At 54.0% G+C, this 20,630-nt stretch overlaps 9 protein-coding genes across 9 annotated transcripts; 7 read left to right on the top strand and 2 right to left on the bottom strand.

The window, feature by feature from the left end:
• Positions 1-5: 5 nt before the first annotated feature.
• On the bottom strand, positions 6-974 carry M409DRAFT_67609 (glycoside hydrolase family 43 protein; the record flags this gene model as incomplete). The annotated part of the gene is made up of 2 exons (XM_033817478.1): positions 6-84; positions 157-974. 2 exons carry the CDS (start codon positions 972-974, stop codon positions 6-8), a joined length of 897 nt encoding a protein of 298 aa, XP_033665793.1.
• A 1,141-nt stretch (positions 975-2,115) lies between these two features.
• Positions 2,116-3,147, bottom strand: M409DRAFT_67608 (uncharacterized protein; the record flags this gene model as incomplete). Its single annotated transcript, XM_033817477.1, has 1 exon — positions 2,116-3,147. One exon carries the CDS (start codon positions 3,145-3,147, stop codon positions 2,116-2,118), a length of 1,032 nt encoding a protein of 343 aa, XP_033665792.1.
• A 268-nt stretch (positions 3,148-3,415) lies between these two features.
• On the top strand, positions 3,416-4,609 carry M409DRAFT_24805 (uncharacterized protein; the record flags this gene model as incomplete). The annotated part of the gene is made up of 2 exons (XM_033807401.1): positions 3,416-3,858; positions 3,910-4,609. The coding sequence occupies 2 exons, from the start codon at positions 3,416-3,418 to the stop codon at positions 4,607-4,609; spliced, it is 1,143 nt and encodes a 380-aa protein (XP_033665791.1).
• Positions 4,610-5,500: 891 nt separating this feature from the next.
• Positions 5,501-6,382, top strand: M409DRAFT_24804 (uncharacterized protein; the record flags this gene model as incomplete). The annotated part of the gene is made up of 1 exon (XM_033807400.1): positions 5,501-6,382. One exon carries the CDS (start codon positions 5,501-5,503, stop codon positions 6,380-6,382), a length of 882 nt encoding a protein of 293 aa, XP_033665790.1.
• Positions 6,383-7,985: 1,603 nt separating this feature from the next.
• On the top strand, positions 7,986-10,622 carry M409DRAFT_67605 (uncharacterized protein; the record flags this gene model as incomplete). The annotated part of the gene is made up of 3 exons (XM_033817476.1): positions 7,986-8,247; positions 8,374-10,431; positions 10,546-10,622. The coding sequence occupies 3 exons, from the start codon at positions 7,986-7,988 to the stop codon at positions 10,620-10,622; spliced, it is 2,397 nt and encodes a 798-aa protein (XP_033665789.1).
• Positions 10,623-12,516: 1,894 nt separating this feature from the next.
• On the top strand, positions 12,517-15,720 carry M409DRAFT_24802 (uncharacterized protein; the record flags this gene model as incomplete). The annotated part of the gene is made up of 4 exons (XM_033807399.1): positions 12,517-12,715; positions 12,905-13,685; positions 13,737-14,221; positions 14,279-15,720. 4 exons carry the CDS (start codon positions 12,517-12,519, stop codon positions 15,718-15,720), a joined length of 2,907 nt encoding a protein of 968 aa, XP_033665788.1.
• Positions 15,721-16,745: 1,025 nt separating this feature from the next.
• Positions 16,746-17,730, top strand: M409DRAFT_56255 (uncharacterized protein; the record flags this gene model as incomplete). Its single annotated transcript, XM_033813237.1, has 2 exons — positions 16,746-17,007; positions 17,060-17,730. 2 exons carry the CDS (start codon positions 16,746-16,748, stop codon positions 17,728-17,730), a joined length of 933 nt encoding a protein of 310 aa, XP_033665787.1.
• Positions 17,731-18,367: 637 nt separating this feature from the next.
• On the top strand, positions 18,368-18,798 carry M409DRAFT_56254 (uncharacterized protein; the record flags this gene model as incomplete). Its single annotated transcript, XM_033813236.1, has 2 exons — positions 18,368-18,619; positions 18,691-18,798. The coding sequence occupies 2 exons, from the start codon at positions 18,368-18,370 to the stop codon at positions 18,796-18,798; spliced, it is 360 nt and encodes a 119-aa protein (XP_033665786.1).
• Positions 18,799-19,471: 673 nt separating this feature from the next.
• M409DRAFT_56253 (uncharacterized protein) lies at positions 19,472-19,927 on the top strand (the record flags this gene model as incomplete). Its single annotated transcript, XM_033813235.1, has 1 exon — positions 19,472-19,927. The coding sequence occupies one exon, from the start codon at positions 19,472-19,474 to the stop codon at positions 19,925-19,927; it is 456 nt and encodes a 151-aa protein (XP_033665785.1).
• Positions 19,928-20,630: the final 703 nt, after the last annotated feature.

Genomic DNA, 20,630 nt, shown 5'->3' with positions numbered 1-20,630 from the left:
CACGCTCAAGCAGCAGCAACCCTCACAACGCCATTCTTCATCGAAAGCGTCACCGCATACGACGGCCGGATCTTCTTGGTGTGCCTAGAACGACAGTCAGACTTACGCTCGAAATTCTTACACTTCTCAAGCTTGCCAGGGGTTTGAGTCACGTACGCATGAAAGACAGCATGGTCGCCGTTGATCGCCACATCCAAGCCACCAGGACCGCTCAGTCCCAAGTCGCCGGTGCCCAGGAGTCGGCCGGAGCGTTTGTAGGGCCCTGTGATTTTGTCGGCAACGGCGTATTGGATGTCGTATTTCGGGCCCATGTAGCATTGGGAGGAGAAGAAGAGCACATATTTGCCGCCCAGGTAGGTCAGTGCTGGGGCTTCGACGTAGGGGCCGTCCGAGGCGATGTTGGTGAGGATCTCGGTGGGGTTGCCGATGAGGGTGTGCCCATCCTGGGCGACTTGCTGGAGGAGGATTGGGGTTGGGACGATAGGGGCGATGGTGTTTCCGCAGGCGCCTCCGTGCCCAATGGCGTTGCCGTCGATTTTGTAAACGACCCAGCGTTTGTGGCCGTTCTTTTCGTCCGTGAAGCCGGCAATGTCGATGGCGCCACCGGCCTCAAGGGGACAGATCCAAGGTTTGTCGCTGTTGTCGACAAAGGGGTCGTTGATGTTCTTGGACGTGGCGTAGGAGAGACAGTGAGGGTTCGGGCGTGCTCTGTAGGCGACGGTGTAGTACATGATAAAGGAGCCATCATCGAGCCTCACCACGTCTGGAGCCCAGACACGTGGTAAGGGGTCGGCCCACTTGGGCAGTACTGGCAATGCGTCAACCCCTTTCTTGAATTGAAAATTCTTCCAGTCTGGTGTGAAGGCTCTTTGGATGTGAACCCACTTGCCGTCAATAACAGCGTTAGTTGAGAACAGGTGCCATCCGTCGCCGGTCTTGATCACTGCCGGGTCAGGGAAGTTTACACCGCCCATAATAGGCTGGATTGGCGCCTTCTTGATGAGTCCTGCATTGGTGGATTGGATGGTCGTCAAAGCGCACAGCGCGACGAATGTCGAGAAGAGATTAAGCATCTGTTAATGCTTGGGGTGTTTGCGTGATTGATGTGGAGTCGTATTAAACGACTTGTCCAAACGAATGTATGGTGATAGGAGAATGATCGTGGTCGCGCGCAGCGCTGTGTCTGACAATAAAAGATGGTCGAAGAAACGAGTTTGGATAGGGACTGGCGTTCGCAATGGGACGGTCGACTAAAGGGGTGCCTCGAAGTCCAAATACTGCCGGCATTGTCAATAGTCTGAAGTGGCTTCTTTATTCCTGTGCTTGGCGAAGGCTCATGTGCAAAGACGAATAAAGCGCTGTGTAGAGCGATGAAAGGATTTTGGTCTTCTTCACACATCAGAAGTCATTGTTGCTTGCGGGTGTTTATGAGTAGACAAAGAGGACTGGTCTGGACTGTGAGCAAGGACAACATAGTATATTGGCTTGGCAAGAGAAGGCTTGTTGGAGGTCGTTCGAGTTCGCTTCTGAGCAAGAATGATCATGCCGTGGGAAGATGGCCCGCAGTCTCGAACCAAGACTGGAATGTTGCGCGATATGCGAGATTTCATGCAAGGTATGAGTACTCTGCGTGTGGTGAAAGTGGCCAGCGTCGTCAGCCAGAAGCAGCGGGCGACTTGCCAATGTCATTTGTCCTTGACCGGGAATGCATGGCTTTCGCCAATATTGCCGCCCCTGAAGCCTCGTATGTAGTCTACCTCGTGATGACGGGACTCGGCCTGTTCAGTCGCCTCTCTGCGAACAGACTCGATCGGCAATAACGAGGGCGCCGTGTCTGAACAATTTCGCTTCTGAGCACCACTTTCTCACAATTTTCTCAAAGCGACTGTTCCCGTCGTTGCACTGAAAGGTGATCCTGACAATCATCCTGTCGAAGTACCGCAGCCATGGATTCGTTCTGTCAAAGGCGGCGGGCAGGTCGCACTCGGTGAGAGGAAGGCGTTCACACATTGTCTTGAGACAGACACAGTGACGGTCGCCTGTTACGTGACACAATTCGGCCAGCTCATAGGAAATCGATCCGAGGCTCTGCTATCAAATCCAGTACTCTTTGCCTCAGTCTTCACCCAGTACTTCGTTTGCAGGAACACCTATCTCCTCGCCAACGCGTCTGACAACATCTTTAAGAGCTTTGCAAGCGGGCGAGTCCCCAAAGTTGTCGAAGAAACTCTCTCCATAGTCGCAAGCCATGCCGATTCGAGGATCCAGAGGGACAGCACCGAGGAAAGGCACGCCTGTCTCCTTGGCGAGCTTTTGGCCGCCTCCAGTGGTTGCTCTGAAGATCTCCGATTGGTGTGTACATTTAGGGCAGACGAACCCACTCATATTCTCCACCAGACCGAGTACCTTAATACCAGCCTTTCGACAGAAATCAATCTCTTTTCGGACATCGAGCAGGCTGACTTCCTGGGGGGTTGTTACGAGAACAGCGCCATCGATTCCAGCTTCTTTGAGGAAGCTGTTGACGCTGAGGTGCTCGTCTGATGTTCCAGGCGGCGTATCGACAAACAGATAGTCCATCTCGCCCCACTCGACATCTTTCAAGAACTGCTTGATCAGTCCGTTCTTCTTCGGTCCTCGCCAGATGACAGCGTCGTCTCGATTCGGCAGCATAAACTGTACACTCATGACTCCAAGGTTGTCGCTGACCCAGACCGGCTCCCAGCCAGTACTCGTAACGTGAATCGTCTCAGTCTCAACACCCATCATCTTGGGTATGCTCGGTCCGCAGATATCAGTGTCCATGATTCCAACCATGTTGTCGACGTTGCTCGCGAATGCATGGGATAGCATAGTCGCGAATGTGCTTTTACCAACGCCACCCTTGCCACTGAGTACCAATATCTTATGCTTTACTCCGGCAAGACGTTGAGTGATGACTCCAATGTCGGGATCGGATCCTTTGGGCGCAGAGGCACATATCTGTTGATTCGGGCAGCCTTGACAAGCATCGGCTTTTCCAGCTTGTTCACTTTGTGGACCAACGCAGTTCTCTGGCTCTGGTGCTGATAATGCCGGGCCTTTCTTCGTGCATGAATTCAAGGCGTCGTCGACCGGCTGGACCGGTTCCTCCAGCGAAGGCGCCATGATTTAGTACTCGCAGTTGGTCTTTCGCCGGCTATTGACCCTCTGCCCAGTTTCTGATTGTTAGAACTTGGAGAACATGAGTGTGTTCGTGGTTGAAGGTGGAACAGAGACTGACGTCTGCTGATTAATTGCGATCTGCGACTGGAGCGATGTCGCCACAGAAAGCCGAGCCGAGACATGTGACATTCGTTTCCCACAACATCAACCACCTCGAAGTCTGCTTCATTCTCCTCGACACTGTTGACAGGCCGGGCTGCGATGGCTCACGATGTTGTCACAGACGACGAGACGTATTGGCAGACGTAAATGCCTCCCACATCTGGCACGCCCGCTCCTCCAGAGTCGCCCGCGAAGCTTCCTGGCGCCGCCGTTCCTCCTCGACGACCATATCCCTCGCTATCAACTTCTAACACCGCTCCAAGAGGCGAAGAAACGCTCGGCAGCATATGCGCACTTGCGGGAGTGCAACTTGTGCCCGCGGCTGTGCGGTGTCAATCGATTCGAGAAGAGAGGAACATGCTTGATAGGCGCAGACGTCGTCGTCAACACTGTAGCTCCTCATTTTGGTGAGGAGCCTTGTATACAGGGCCACAACGGCTCTGGCAGCGTCTTCTTCTCTGGATGCAATCTCCGCTGCGTGTTTTGCCAGAACCATGACATTGCACACCAGAAGAATGGCTTCCATTTGAGTCCAGAGGAGCTTGCAGAATGGTAGGCTGAGATGTATTTCATCTTTCACTGCGTGGCTGATGGTCAAGAAAGGTATATGAAATTGCAAGAGGTAGGAAACGTCCACAACATCAATCTCGTCACACCCGAGCACGTTGTTCCACAGGTCGCCTTGTCCATACTTCACGCAAAAGAGCTCGGGTTGAGAGTGCCGATAGTGTACAACACGTCAAGTTTCGACTCGCTTGAATCTATCGAGCTGATGGACGGCCTGGTCGATATCTACCTCGCTGACTTCAAAGTCTGGAACGCTGCTACATCCAAACGTCTTCTGAAGGCAGACGACTATGCAGAGACGGCCAAGGAGAGCATCAAGGCGATGCATCGGCAGGTTGGGGACTTGTGCTTCACCCCGGATGGAATAGCCAGGCAAGGCGTGCTCATTCGACATCTCGTCATGCCCGGCCAAGAGGATGAAGGCAAGAACATTGTGCGTTGGCTCGCCGAACACGTCAGCAAAGATTTATATATCCATGTCATGGAACAGTACCACCCAAGAGCGCACGTAGGCAAACAGCGGCGGACCACCGCTGGGCGTGCCAAAGATATCTCAAAAGGAGTTGTTGAGCCGGGTGACGCGCCAGCCGATGATCGGGCAAAACGACAAGTCAGGTATCAAGACATCAATCGGGCTGTCAGTCTGGATGAGGTAGACAACGTGCGCAAGGCTGCTGAGCAATATGGACTCTGGAGAATTCTCGATCCTGCAGAACACGGTGGCTTCAACATCTGATCTGATCTGCCATGATCTATGCACGTTGACGACTGTCTTTTCGACCATCCCGATATGACAGCGAATCTGATGCAACTACCGCTTTCAACGCCAGGCGCAGGGTCACATCTCGCTTGCGATATTGATACCCAACCTCGCTGGCGTTATCAATTGCTGCACTTCTTCTGATCAACCCTGTATCATCGGAAGCATGGTCGTTTCGGGGAACGTGTTCCGATCGAAAATCATTTCCAGCCGGATGTCATTTTCGATTCTGGGATTCCAGCAATCTGGCAGACATGTTTCAGAGCAATCCAGTCGGGCCGGTCATAGATCTGCTTCAAGCAGGGGCCGACCTCTTTGTTCATCGACACGGGTAACAATCTGAACTCGAACGGCTAGCAGTCAGATCAAGTCGCCGTTTCATGACCAAACAATTTGAACAGCGCTCCCAAGCGAGGAACGACTTCCCATCTCACTTGGACCTCGAACTTGAATCTCTCGTATGATGTTGTCCTGGCACTGAGCAGATACTCCTTCATCGTCTCTCGACGCAGGCGAGCTACAGATGTCCCGCGTGGACGGCACAGCGTCGTTCTTTGTCCGCGTGCAGCATGACATGCTCTGGGCGTAGCAAATTACCGGGCATCAAAGGATTTCATTCAAGACATGCAGCCACCGCAGCCAGGTGGGCTTCAAGAATAGTAAAAGCTCATTTGATCTTCTTCAAAGTGACTACAAGCACAAGAGCCGGCTCCAAAGGAACTGATTCGCAGACTGAAGCAATAAAACCACTTTCAGCGCGCTGCCAGATCTGTGGAACATAGTGCCTCGCGCGAGGAGCCGGACTCTTGCGCTGTCACCGTTCATATCAACAGCCTAGTATTGTTCGCAGACTCGTCGAAACCCAACATGTCGTTCTCAGGCTTCCAACCCAGCATACTGCCTCTGCTCTATGAGCAACACCACAACTACACCGTCGAGCTCGCCAAAACGCATCAAGCGCTCAGCAAGCTCTACAAGAAGCTTGCCAAAGTGGAACGTACACTAGCAGAGCGTGAGGAAAGGGAGCTGTCACGCAGCGACAAGAAGAAGCGGCAATACACTCGTGCACTATCGAAAAGAGCGGTGGCGAATCTGGAATCGAAGCAAGCCAGTCTACATGATGCTCTGCGACAATGTAACGATCTCATCGCATCTTTCGAGCAAGGAACTTACTACAACTCTCCGATGACCCCATGGACATCCCAGCTGCCACCTTCGCCGTTTCTGTTCACGCCATACAGCCCTGTTTCGACTTCGCCGTTCGCCGGCAGCCTCCACCACAGCTCCAATGCCGGCAGAGCTTCTGAGACACAGCCTCAGTACTGGGATCTTTCGATGTTGCGAGAGCGCCGCCAATCCTCGCCATACAGCGCATCTGCTGACTCCGGCTTCTACGAATTCCCAATTCACGGAGTTGACATGAACGAGACCTTCGATGACACAAACCACGTGTACGCACACGAGGTCATGTCGCCCATGTTCAACGGAATACCAGCGGAGTCGTCCGCAATGGCAGCTCGGCAGAGCAAGAGATCCTCTTCGTCAGAGGGAGACACGGTGGCAGACCTCCAGTCTCCACTTTCGCCTGCCAAAGTAGGCGCTGAAAAGTCTCCAAACCAGCACAAGCGATGTTACTCAGCCAATGCCATCCACTTGAACGACAGCCACGCGGCACCACCATCTGAGAAGAGAAGGACGAGTGTCGGACCAGCTCCCGAAAGGAGAAGTGACGCGGACGATTTGGCTTGAGGGAGTAGCGCAAGGGGGCGGAGTTGCATCTGTATTAAATACCATGTTTGCACAGGCACAATCAAATGTTGATAGGATAGGAATGTATATGTTAAATACGACCAGACTTTAGATTCATCGCGGAACTTCTCGGCTGTCACAGAGTGCTACCCCTTTCCCGCAACCACATCGTGGCTTGCAGAAATCTCAGCCTCACTTTGACTACACTCCACTTCACACTCTCTCTTCCCAACTTCGACACGCGTGGCTCCCAAGAATCGCCCTCTTCCAACCCGCAGACCGGGATCAAGACGAGCGGCCATCGACCAGGTCGCATGAACCGTATGCGATCCGCTCCCCTCTGTGCGACTCTGGCTGCGCTGGTGATGCAACAAGCTGCCAGCAACCCCTGTCGATGGCACTGCAAAGGCGTTGAGCGTCTCTGCAGCCGACCCAGAGAATCCCCCAGCTGGCCGTGAAAACATGGCAGTGACACAGCCGGCCGCTGTCACTCGTGTTGGGCGGCGAACCGTACAGGAGCGTTTGTCTGAGACAGAAGCGAGCCGGTTTTTGCAAAATACAATAGACGTACACGAGCGAAGACGAGACGAGACGCGGATGTGATCGATTCACAAGCCCGCCCCACTGGGAGCGATTTACGATGCCTCTGAATTCAGATCTGGTCGCCCCGACGACCTGGCTATACCGCTGTTCCTGATCTCGACGGGAGACACGTTCCGCCTCGCCCATGCAGCACCGTACAGACATCCCAGTCCTTTCATCGCCGCTTGCCGGCTGAGACTCCCAGATGCAGCCCGCCCGTCTTACGTCTGAAGCTGAAACGGATAGCTGCTGAGAAGAGCCAGTTTGTGCGGTTCCGTGCTGCTCTCGGCGGCCGCCTATACGGCGTTTCTGCTTGATCACTTGGGTGCGTCGCTGGCTCGCTGCTGCTGCTGCACACAAGGTCCACGCCGTGCTCGAGAGAGACACGTCGCACAGGGCTCGATTGTCGGCTGGCACATCTGTAACATCTCTGACCCAAACTGCATACCCTCGTGACAGCGGTTTGCGTACCAACTGGACAATAGCCCACACCAGGTGGGTCAGTCTTTCCTCGTTTCCCCAAATCTTTCCTCACAGATCGGGCCAGTTTGACAGGCCATCTTGCTCCACGTAGAGCCGTGTTACTGGTATGCTGCGTTTGTTCCCCTCGCTTCGTGTGGCCCTGCAGGCACCCTTGCCGGCTACTCGCAGCAGCCAGCAGTCCAAGCAAACGACATATAAAGAAAGGGCCCCAAGACCGACATCTCGTTGGAACAGACGTGCCCAGCGTGCGTGTGCGTCATATGGTACTCCTTGACCGATTATTCTGTTCCCAACCCCTTGGATGAACATTTCTCTTTCTAGCTCCCTGCTTCTCCCTCTCCTGAACTTGCAACGCTCTGTAAGGGCTGGGGCCAAGACTTCCTTCTGGGTTCAGTACATGGCCGCCGTACTTGTCCCTTGATTTTGATCGAGCCGGTAAATTCGGTGAATGTGGACTGTGATCCTCCCATCTCAGATCTTTGCGGACGGACGAACAAACGAATAAACGAACGAACGGTCAGAACGACAACGTACAATCATGGCATCTTCATCGAACGAGTCACCGTTCTTGCCTCCTCGACGACCGAAATCCGCTTCAGAAATGGAGAACAAGCGTTTGTCAAGGAGTTCAACGCCACCGTATCTCCCACCTCGACGCCCAGTCTCAATGGCATCGTCAACACATGGACCGTCAATACCCGTGTCTCAGATCTCACAAATGCCTGACCTGCCACATGGCCTGCCAAGGCCTTCGATAGCCTCTACGACAGCGACTACGACAGCGATTCCGACACCGACTCGTGTGCCGACTGGCTATTCGCAGTCACAAGCAATTGCAGGTGCATTGTCAAGACTCCAAGGCGAAGACTCTGTCGACGCATACGAAGACGCCAGCTTACCCGCGCCGTTGCGGTCCCCGACGCCAGTGACCCGTCACTCGTCGTTGCGCTACGAGAGGAATTTCTGTAGAAGTCAGCCTGGGTCCGCAGCAAACTCCATCTTCGAATCACCTGCGGAGAATCAACCACGTCGACCGCAGAGTCATCCGCCTTTGAGATCGGGATCTGTGCCAGACATCGCTGCGAGTGAACAGACTCCGATCCCTGCGATTCCGCCTCATATGCTGCCGAATGACCCCTGGAAGTTGCCAGCCTTGGAACAGCCGTCCATTTCCAGAAGTAGCTCGCAGCACTCTAGAAGCATGAGACCGAAACCACGTGCTTCTCTCTCTCGGCTTGCCAGTCTCGACAGCCTCATCACCCTCCACCACGAGCGCCGGGACTGGAAGCGCAAGTCCTTACAGCACCAAAGCCCTGCCTCGGACCATGGCGACAGTCCTCTCGAACGCGAGCCGACGATTCACTCAGAAGTGGAGACCCTTTCCGACCGCGACACCATGGAAATGAAGCGCATGGGCGAACCTCCAAACTCAGGGGCCACGACGCCGCATACAGCCTCAGCAGCCCAATCTCTCAACGAGGACGGTACCCGGAAGCACAAAAGCAGATTCCGGCACATCGCCATGGAAATCGGCTTTTGCTTCACCATCGCCATGACCCAGCTGCTCGCAGAATACATGATTTCCGGCTTCGCCATCGAACTGCCCAAGATCATGAAGCGCCACGCCGCGAGGAACAACCCAGGCGACATGGGCGAGTTCTGGCCGGCGAGTCTGCTCTCTCTCATCCTCAGCGCGACTCTCCTGATCTTCGCTCGCATCTCGGATATGTATGGCGGATACTTCCCGTTCATGTTCGGCGTGCTATGGTTGGGCATCTGGTCGTTACTGGCGGGTTTCGCTGGCGCGGGTATCTTGCTCGACGTCTCGAGAGCGATGCAAGGTCTCGCGATTGCGGCTTCCATTCCGTCGACGTTCGCCATGCTTGGGAGTACGTACCCTGAAGGCGGTAAGCGGAAGAATATCGTGCTGGGCTTGTACGCAGGCTGTGCTCCTGTTGGTTTCTTCGCTGGGTTCCTCGTCGCAGGTGCGTTGCCGGATAGTGCGCCTGGTTGGTATTTCTACATCGCCGCTGCCCTGTCTTTCATCACGGCTATCACGGCGTATCTTACCGTACCGCATGATCCGACCGACAGGGAGAAGATGAATCTCAAGATGGACTGGTGGGGTGCGTTCCTCATCACCGCTGGTCTGATTCTTGTGGCGTATGCTCTCGCTGTGGAGCCTTACGCTGCAGCTGGTACTTCAGGGTCAGGCTGGTCAACGGCCATGGTCTTGGGTCCTCTAATCTGCGGTCTTGGATGTCTTGGGGTGGCGTTCTGGGTGGAAGGATGGTACATGACCAACTCCAGCGCGCTCTTGCCCTTCGACTTCTTCAAACCCAAGAGCGTCAAGGCGTTGTCGATGGCCTGTCTCTGCTTCTACGCCTCGTACGGTGTCTGGCTTTACGAATCCGCTCAGTTCTTCCAGAGCCCAGAGCTGACTGGTACACCGAACGGTATCCAAGGTGTCACGCTGGCCGCGTGGTACACTCCAACAGCCATCGGTGGCTTGCTCCTCTGTGCATTGTCTGGCGCAATCCTGCACAGAGCACCGGTCATGCTTCTATTCTTCATCTCGGCTCTGGCGTGGATCGGCGCTCCCCTTCTCCTCGCCCTCTGCCCACTGCCGGTGAACTACTGGGCCTTCGTCATGCCGTCGATGCTGTGCGCGACTATCGGCATCGACCTGACATACACGGTCTCCGTCGTCTTCCTCACCGCCGTATCACCGCAACGATATCAAGGCCTGGCCGGAGCAGTGGGATCCATCCTCATTAACCTTGCCATGTCATTCTCACTGTCAATATCTGAGATCGTGGCCAAGAAAGCCGAGAGCGATGTCGTGGTTCCAGCGCCTAGCTCGCCAGATTATGAAGAAGCGTCCTTCAGGCACATCTCGTGGCCATTTCAGGCTGCATTCATCTACGCTGCAGTTTCTGCTGGAGCTGGACTCATCATCTCGATCTTCTTCGTTCGGATCTCTCGTTCGATGTTGGCAGGCAAGGGGACGGAGGTTCCAGTTCCTGATGTCGAGAGGCCGGAGACTGGCCATTCACCAATTTCGGCTGCTCCAAGGCCTATATCCACTCCCTAACCAGTTCCCAATCCTGAGAGACCGCGATCCAGCCCCTCAGAGGCAGACACTCTTGTCGGGAATGAAGACCGCGAGCACTGAAACTTCGGGTGGAAAGACGTTGGAAAAAGTTTTGCAGCATTGTTATTTGATCATGCTGAGCATGGCGATGGGTTTCTTTTGCATGAATGGGAGGTGAACCATTAGAAAGAAAGGATGCTTCACAGCAGCTTTGTAAATAGAGAGAATCTAGATACCATCCAGACGAGTTGCAGGTTCAACTCGAGAGAACCCAGGGATCGAAGGGAATGGACTTTGGTCCGGTGTGGACACAGGAGATTGTATAAATTACATACTAACGAATGAGTCTTATCTCAGCCCATTCTCACCAATGTCGTGCTTCCTTCGGTCCATCATTGTCTGGTGCGAGCGGTGAACTCATGTTCGGTTCATTCATTTGGAGGCACGTGCGTTAGGCTAAATGGACTTCACCTCATCGTAGTCATGTTGTGTTGTCGTGAGCATTGGTTGATAATGTGGAAAGCTTCCACTGGTCCGTTCGTGTCGTGATGGTGGTGTCGAGATGTTGTGTTGCCGTCACATGCCGTCGCTGCAAGCCATCCCAGAGGCCGAGAGGAACGCGAGAAAAAGATTCCCACATGATTTTCACGTCGAGGTGCACATTTCTCGCAGGACAGTCCGTAGCGTACAGGTGGCCCGTCTTCGTCTCCGCTTGGCTACTCCATAGGAGCTATGCTCTTCGAGCAGTGTTAGCGTTGTTGGGTTCGGCGCAGGTAGGAAGCCTGTGACGTGGGAGATGCCGTGGGAGTTTTCGTGACAACGACCAGGGCGTTGTCCAGTGCGTGGAGGTTCGTGGAACCTCTAGTTCAGCGGGGACTGGTGGAAGTGAATGAATAAGACGGACAGCCCATTGCGAGAATCGAGTATGACAGCGGGTCGTCAATGTTGCTTGGGTTGATTGACAACGAAGGAGCTTGGAGATGAAAATGCTTCTGCAATGCTTCTGTCGATGATGTATGGCGGTCGAATGCTGGCCAGCCTCGAGTGGCCATATTTCGACATGCATTGCCTGTACTGAGTCTTCAGTAGTGATCCACGAGGATTGCATGCAGCGAGTGGCTGAAAGGCCCTTCCTGTCCAGCTGTGACAATTAGTTTCAAGTCAGCCATGTAGACAAGAGCAAAGCAGAAGAAAGCCCTGGATAAGTGAAGGGCCTCGCTTGGAGAGAGCAGCGAGGTACTGTTACGTCGTATTCCATGCATGCATCTGATGCTTGGGGAGAACAAGTGTTTTGGCCGCGTCCTGCACGACCAAAGCTAGCAGCAGAGCACCCACAGAAAGGGAACGAGGGATTGAGTGAGTGAGGATGAGAAGTGGGTTCGTTGGGAGCTGTCGTAAATGGCTCAGTCAATGATGTGGTTAAAGGGCCGGATATGCCTCAGCCTTGGCAGAGTTGGAAGTAGAGCTTGCGGGACAAAATTTTGCGCAATGGTGCATCAATTCGCGCATATCGTGATGATCCGGTGTACAGATGGTACGCGAGAGGCTGGTTCTGCGTGTCTCGTCGTTGATGTCGCTGCTGTTCGGCAAGTTGACAAAGGAGACGTGCCGAGTCGTCTTTCCCAAGTGTGCGCGACTTTATTCACTCACCCTCTCGCACATGACATCGAGGCGTGGGGCGGCAACGGCCATGCCCTCGATCGTGCATGACGAGCAGCATCGCAGCCACTTCTTCAACCAATTGACGCCTGCTGTGCGTGAGTCGTGAAAGAATCGTTTGCTGTTCCACCTCGCAGCGCACCTCTTCTATTGCGCCCCGCTCTTCGTCGAAACTCTATGGCTATATGATGGCATTCACTTAAACCACCACACCCCAACCCGCACTCTCCCAGCAGCGCTTTTCCCACGACGCTGCCGTCTTTCTTCAACACACCCGCCACTGGCCCTCATGTCAACACCGAGAAGGGACTCCAGAATGACCGACGCGAACGAACCGGCTGGCGTCGACGCCAGTGGACTGCGCGAGAGGCTTCCCAACAAGCCTGAGGCGCCGCAAAAAGCACTGTCCGTTGAGACTGCCCAGCAGGCTGTGAGGGCACTGAATGAACAAGAGCAGGCCGAGGGCAAAGACGAAAAAGACCGCAAGACATATGGGCGGACTCTGGACGGCACGGGTGAGTACTTCCAGTGCTCGCCTAGACATGGCGTCGAGAGAGCGAGCTTCCGTCGTAGCGATACCTTAGGCAGGTCGAGAAAACCACCGATTGAACCGTCGCCGCTCGCGAATCTCTAACCCGACCATGCTCTTCCACACCCGCAGCGCTGATATGTCTCGTGTGTAGTATTCACTGTGCCTCACACAGAGGATATGGTTTCACAGCTCTTCGACCCAACGCAGCCAAAGAACCTGTCCGACATTGCCATTGTCGGCGCCTTGGGAGGCCAGGCCCTCCTCATGTACCTCCTGCCAAAGCAACTCCGAGTCCCCGTTTTTGCCATTGTCTTCCTTTGGTGGCGCTTCTGCTACAATTTTGGCATCGGATGGCTCCTCCATAACCAGTCCCACCACAAGCGCCTCGTGAACTGGGCCAAGAAGACGCACATATTCGAAAATCCCACAAGCGGCAAAAACTCTCACCCCATCCTCTACAAATTCATCAAGCGAGAAATGGAAGCCAAGATCCCCAAAGACTACAAGTTCGAGGATGCCCCCATCGAGTACAACACGTGGCTCGTCTTTCGCCGTGTTGTAGATCTCATCCTGATGTCTGACTTCACCGCATTCGTCTTGTTCGCATTCGCTTGCGGCGGCCGTCCAGAGCATGAGAAGCTGCCCATGACCATCGCCCGCTGGGTTGGTGGCTGGGCTCTTGTCTTCTTCAACTTGTGGGTGAAGCTCGATGCTCACAGAGTTGTCAAGGACTTTGCCTGGTACTGGGGTGATTTCTTCTACTTGATTGACCAGGACTTGACCTTCGATGGCGTCTTCGAGCTTGCTCCTCATCCCATGTACTCGATCGGCTATGTGGGATTCTATGGTATTGCCATGATGGCCGCAAGTTACAAGGTGCTGTTCATTTCGATTATCGGTCACGCTGCACAGCTCGCTTTCCTTGCGTTTGTGGAATCGCCGCACATCGAGAGGTGAAGTCCCCAGTGCCTACACCCGTTAGCGACATACTGACCTCTTCACAGGACTTACAATGCACCACCACCGCCCAAGCGATCAGACGAAGTGCCAGATTCCCCACCAAAGCGACCACAGTACACGACCCGTATGTTGAGTGCCGGACATGTCAATGGATACCCTCCACTCGCTTCCAGTAGCCAGCCATCACCGGTCCACAACCTCATCGGGCTCCAGAACATCGACTTCCACCGTGTCACTGATGTCTCAGTCATTCTCCTGCAGATCTATATGTACACTGTGGCGTTCCTCACCCCATCGACCTGGCGGTGGCAGGCCTTCTTTGTGCTCAGTGCAACACTGTGGCGGCTCTGGTACTCCATTGGTATCGGCGTCATCCTGGACCGACAGTCGAACAAGAAGTCATGGACTCGCCACTTCGTCAAGTTTGGTGAGAGCACCGAAGAGGCTTGGCGCCAGTGGAAGGGAATCTACCATGTCAGCATGATCATGTGCTACACCAGCTTCATCTGTGCTGCCTGGAAGATGTACGGTATGTAACGAACATCTAACCCGAACCTGATAGCATGTACTAATGCATCGATTGCAGGCCTCCCAGAAGACTGGACATACGGTATGGCTATCTTGCGCCATGTCGCTGGCTTTGGCTTGATCGCACTCCAGATCTGGACCATTGCCAGTATCTACGAGTCACTCGGCGAATTCGGCTGGTTCTTTGGTGACTTCTTCTTCGACCAGGAGCACCCAGAGCTTACCTATGGAGGTATTTATCGTTTCCTGAACAACCCCGAGAGAACCATTGGTTTGGCCGGTGTTTGGGGTGCCGCGATTATGACCTGGAGCAAGGCAATCTTCTTCCTGGCGCTTCTCAGCCACACACTTACGCTGTGCTTCATTCAGTTCGTTGAGAAGCCGCATATGCAGAAACTGTATCGCCAAGGCCTTCGTCAACAATCTGGAGTTTCGAAGAGCATCAAGCGTTCGTTGCCGTCACCACTCCAGAAGTGGACAGGAAGCGTCGACCACATGCTCGATCAGACTCTGGACAACCTCGAAGACTTCATCGACCAGGCTGGCCCCAAGCTCGCCGCTGGATTCAACACTTTTGTGCAAGATTCGACCACGATGTTCAGACAGTTTCCGGCCAGAGTCAGCATCTCCCGCGTTGCTCCAGACCTGGCAGGATACAACCCAAAGGACTATTCTCTCGAAATCGATGCTGCTTCCAGCGGCCTTAAATTTGGCGAGGCTTCGGAGAGCGGTCGTGAAGGCGAAAACGGTCAGCTGCCTCTCAAGCGCGCGGACAGCTTCGAACGTGTGGTTGTAGAATACGGCTCGCCGATCAAGGTCAAGTGGACCGCTCCTCTACACCATAGCAAGAAGGACTGGATTGGTCTCTACCGCGTGGGTGATAACCAGTCCAGAGAAGTGACCAAGGTCGGAACCAATGGCCGTTGGGTTGCCACAAATCCAGGCGCTTTCGATTACAGCAAAGCCGACAAGGGCATTTTTGTCGCTGATCAAAGAGTATCTGCTGCAAAGCGCAAAGATGGCGAAGAGAAGGACTTCCTGTACGGCGAAATCGAGTTCTCTGGCGACAAGCTTTGGTGGACACAAGGCGTCTTCGAATTCCGGTACCACCACGACGGCAAATACAACGTCATGGCAATCTCCCTCCCATTCGAGATCAAGATCAACCGCTTCGATGAGGAAGACTTTGAGAACAATGGCCAGATTCGCAACGCCGTCGAACAGGCACTTCTCCCTGTCGTCCAGAACTGCTTCGACCGCGATCCAGATGTCGCCCCTCGCAGCGTCGACGAGACGTTTGGGCCAACCCTAGAAAGAGAAGGCAAATACGCCAAGAGAGTCGTCTACGCCGTCAAGCAAATGTTTGGCATCGAGTTTGCGCCAGAGGTCGTACAAGCCGATGGCAACGTGCGGAACCTCGGATGGCGGATTTGCAATGCGAAGAAAGTCCTCGCGCCTTACAGCATGTCCAATTCGAAGGGCGATACAACTCCGCAGTGAGAAGTGAACAAATATGACGAGCGTGATATATGCTGCCTGACCAGCCAAAACGCGCGTATATGTAGATGAGGGCGTCTTTCTTGCAGGATGATACCAAAAAGTTGTAGTTGTGTTTTCGCGTGTGGGCGAGTAGGAAAAAGGGCACAGTATATTGTAACTAGAATGAAAAGAAGATTGTAAATCATCAGGTGTGAACGATTCTTTCTTTCTGGTGCTGATCAGAGATATGGAAGGGGATTGTCGGTGTGGTTCGAGATAAGGTCGAGAGATAACGAGCCGAATATCAGGCGTGTGCCGCAGAGAGGAGAGAGTGTCCCCTTTCAAGTTTCGTCGTTCCATCCTCTTCCCCTCCAACACACCATATCTTTAACAACAACATCGCAAAAAGTTTCGCGAAGCGTTGAGATCGCAAGCCTACAGAAATCCATGGAGAGCCTCGGTCGTCACCAGCGCTGCTGAGAACGCATCCCACCTGCCGATCCTCCACCGTCTTCAGATTCTTCACACTTCATCAAACATCAAAAGATCATCTCCCCGTTCACACGTTTCGCAGCCACGCGAGCGTCAGCAAGACGCACGAAAGCATTGCGAAAAACAGATTCCCGCGCCGCACGCCCAGCAAATCAGAAAGCCACCCTCATCTAACCATGCCGCGTGGACTATCGAGCGTTACCAACGTCGCGAACTCTGCTGTGTCCAACTCCCCTGAACTGGCCTGGCGTCGCACGCCGACCAGAACCTTTTGGTCTCGAATGCCTTCGTCTGGCAGTTCGAGGACGGCTGTGCTACGCCCTCGGCACATAGCAGGGAGACACTTGCGCGTGTTGGACGACGCCAGCGAGGGAGGCGATGGAGCAGGTTTGTGACTTCTCTCTTGTTCTCTTTTCATTCTATTTGGCGATTGCTGTGGTATTGGCGAAGAACACGCCGTGTGAGGCTTCATTCTCTTCTCATATTCTTCCTTATGACGGTCTCGATCTTTTTGATATAATACTTAATCACTTTCACGGCCAAAAGCGACGGCCATGCCATTCTCTCTCAGCCTCAGCCAGGCTCTCGCGGCTGCCACTCTCTTGATCTCATTAGGCACTGCGCAACAGTGCTATTACCCCGATGGATCGCCTTCGACCGACACACCTTGCAGCACCAATGGGGATTCGTCATGTTGCAGCTCGAGTTCGTTCTGTATGGATAATGGGCTGTGTTTTGGTGGTGGGATTGTAAGTCGGGGGAGCTGTACGGATAAGACTTGGGGGAGTTCGGCGTGCACGGGGTATTGCAAGACAGGTGAGATTTGGGATGGAAATGGAACGGTATGGGATGGTGCTGACTGGGATAGACTCACCGAGTGGCAGCATTGCGCTCACACCTTGTTCGGATGACGGTGGCTCGAGTTCTTTCGTCTGTGGCCTGAATGCCTCCGCCTGCGACAGCAGTACAGGCGTCTTCACCATGTCCGGCGGCGGATCATTCGTTCTACGACCGGCGCAAGTCCGAGCGCTCATCGAGCCCGTCCTCAACAGCAGCACCGCCGCATCCTCCGCGTCGCAAACGACTGTCACTTCATGTCCCTCGAGCGAACCTTCCAAACCCCAGGGAATGTACTCAGCAGCCCAAATGGCAGGTCTAGGATGCGGTCTGGGCCTCCCGCTCCTCTTCGCCATCTGCGCAGCGGTCTTCCTCTTCCTTCGAGAAAAAGGCTGGAGGAGAGACTCCATCATCGAGCCTGACAGCTACAACTTCCGACCTCCTCCACCCATTACCATCCAGCACTCACCTTTCCGCTCAGCACCCGTATCTCGCGACGGTAGCGACGTGGGAAGCATGCAGACCATGACGACCAATGGGCAAGAGCATTTGCATAGCTTTTTGGATCGATATCACCCTATGAATGAGAAGACGGGCAAAGTACCAGTACATCGCGTGGAGCTGGACGGTTCGCCTGTTAGTATGGATCGGAGGAGAGAAATGGGCGAACGAGCCACTATTCAAGAAGGGAATAGATTTTAATACTGCTGGGAGATTGATTCTTGTTGAAGGAGTGTGCATCTCCAGATATAGCGCGGCGCTGGGAGGCTTTACCATATGCTGTTACGATCTGATCTTGTTTTTAGTGTCAAATACTCCTCACTACCCACGTGGACAGTCTTATATTAGAGCGACATTCCGCCATGACTCCAGCGTCAACTTCGTTCCGTCAGAAGCCGGCCTCGACTCTTACTATCCCTGTCCCTTAACGGCCACCGAAACATTGCGAGTCGATTGCGCAACTCCGGGCATGGAACATGGCCTGGCAAGGAGATGAATGAGTCTCACTGCGACACCGTCCAAGTAGTACCTCCAACATTCCTGCGAATCATGACCCCGGATCATGGAGATCCCTGTGTTTCGAGAAGTATATTCGACCTCGTGTTGTGCTTCGCGTTGCATGGGCTGCTTGTCATGCTACCCTTTTAGTGGCGTTTTCTGGAAACACGATAGTATTCGAGGGACGGATGTAGAGACGACGAAGGTCCTAGGCTGAGCAGCTGACGGTACCTACTACTCCTTGCGTTCTAGATAAGACATCCGCCAGCAAGGAGTTCAACCTTCTAAAAGCCTGCCATCAACCACATCCCTCTTGGCCTTGGAGAACCCGGCAGCAACCATGAAGCTCACCCTTACGACCGCGTCTCTCCTCGCCGTCTGCCTGGTGGTCGCAGACGATATTCCGACAAAGACAGACTACAAGCCGCCTTCAAAACAATGTCCGACTACCTTGACCGTCACGGCGCCAGTGGACTGCAGCGGCTGCACCACGATGATTTACAAGACTACGGCGACGGATAGTGTGGATTGCCATGGGTGCAAGAAGTTGATGACGAGCACGACGTGGTTGCCTTGGGGTGGGCTGTGCCCGGTATGTTTGCTTCGAGGCTTTGCAGCCTCGTGTTGGAACGGAGATAGATGTGTGCTGACTTGTTGGAAAAGGCTTGTGTTGGAGGTGTGCAGACCGAGTATAATAATACGGGGACGTCGACGGTGACTTCTTGTTCGCCTACGCCTTTTGCGCCTGGGGGTTTGGCTTCGAAGAACTAATGGCCACAGTGAAGGACGTTGGTGAGGAGACGGTCATGCATCTGAAGATCTCCGATGCATCGTAAGCATGTTCATCTAAAGAAACAGATCTCGTCCCAGAGACATCAAGATAATGTCAGAATCTATTCCTAAAGCATCAGTCCCCTTACAATGATAGGTCCGGCAAGAAAGACATACTTCAGACTTTCATGTGCTACGACCAACAATACATCTACGCTTGTGTGCACCCCGGCAACCGCATTCTTGTCCAAGAACATGAAGAGCTCTGCCAACGGCGATGGGTTGAGCGAATCTACGCTGGACGCCACTGTCCCTACTGCTTGAAGTCGAAGGGCATCATGCCAGTCTTGAGACCGCCCACTCCCCCGACTCCGCCAACACCTCCGCCTCCCGAATCACGACCTGCTCGGCGATTCTGCATTCTGATGTGACGACGAGAGGATGTCAGAATAGCTGATAGCCGCGGCAGAACCTTCTCTCCCGTAGTTTGCTCTCCCGTCCCAAACATCCTCCTCACAAAGCACAATCACGCTCAGTCACCCATCTCCCCCCGATGCCAGATTTTGCCACACTACAAACCATAAGTCCCGCGCATCGCCCAGTCCAGCGCATGCAAGCAAGGACAACTCAGGGTCCCACGCTTTTCCCCCTTTCCCTTTCCCCTCGTCGCACCATGTGCACCCAAGAACTAATATGGTGCAGCTGCGGACACGGCGAATTCCTCGAAATCAAAAAATGCCGCACGGGTCACCTCACAGGCCGCTGCTGGACGGTCGTGCACGGGAACCACCACCTCGTCGTGCCGGCGGCGTGCTCGTACTGTCAGAGTGGGCTGAACAAGAAGAAGCCTTTGGGATCGCCGCGGCCGAGGGATGAGTTGGCGAAGAAGGTGGAGGCGAATCAGGATGTTGAGTTGGGGAAGATGTTGGAGGAGGGGTTATTGGAGGAGGCGAAGTGGTTGGAGGAGTGTGCTGGGGATGGGGCGTTTTCTTCGTTGGAGGATGTGTTGAGTACGGATTGGAGTGGGTTTGATCTTGAGAGGGATGTGGATGTGGATTTGTGGAATTTGGATCCGGGGTTGGTGGAGGGCGGTGCGCTGGGGAGTATACCGGAGGAGGATGCACAGTGAGAGGGGGTGGGATGGGGAGGAGGAGAGCGAGGTGTATATATTGTTTTGATGGAGTTGGTGAAGCATTTACCTGGCGTGAAGTTGGCTGGATGGTGTCGTTACTTCCTTCACAGTGCCAGACTTTGCGCTTACTTCAACGTCACTGGTTGTCGCCCATGGGGAGAATGGACCTGCAGACTATTTTGCTGTCTTTTCCTGGGATCCGTGTGCCAGACTTGGCCATCTTTATGCCTTTTGTCGAAGCATATTTTTCAAGAAGCACCCAAGCTTGAAGAGATGAGATTGTGCCCGGCCTTTACAGAACTCGACAGTCGGATCCGCCTTCACTTGCATGGGTTTCCTTACAAAGATGGGGGCGCAGTTTGTCACCTACCTTATGGCAGGCAAGCAATCTTTCAAGGCCCCTATGTTTGCTTCCTTTGTCGATCATCCGGTGTGAATTCGGTTGATCCATCGCATGCTGTCATTGGCTGAGTGAAGCTCGCATAGCCTCGTTCCTTGCGTGTACAGCTTCGCCATAAACGACGTCTGGGCGTGTGTCGGTGGTTTATGTGGCAGTGTTGTATTGGAGTCAGAGGTTCATGGTCCACGGTGTGGCAAGACGCCTCATTTCACGGGCGTGGTTTTGATCCCGCGTACTCAAACCTACGCGGGGTCCCAATGCATTGGATCTCTTCTTTCAATCTTTCTTCTCCTTTCACTC

This window comes from Zasmidium cellare (assembly GCF_010093935.1).
Source record: "Zasmidium cellare ATCC 36951 unplaced genomic scaffold M409scaffold_24, whole genome shotgun sequence".
In the NCBI taxonomy this organism is placed as follows: domain Eukaryota; kingdom Fungi; phylum Ascomycota; class Dothideomycetes; order Mycosphaerellales; family Mycosphaerellaceae; genus Zasmidium; species Zasmidium cellare.
Note: the sequence above shows the minus strand (reverse complement) of the source record. Positions and strands in the feature narration are given on the sequence as shown.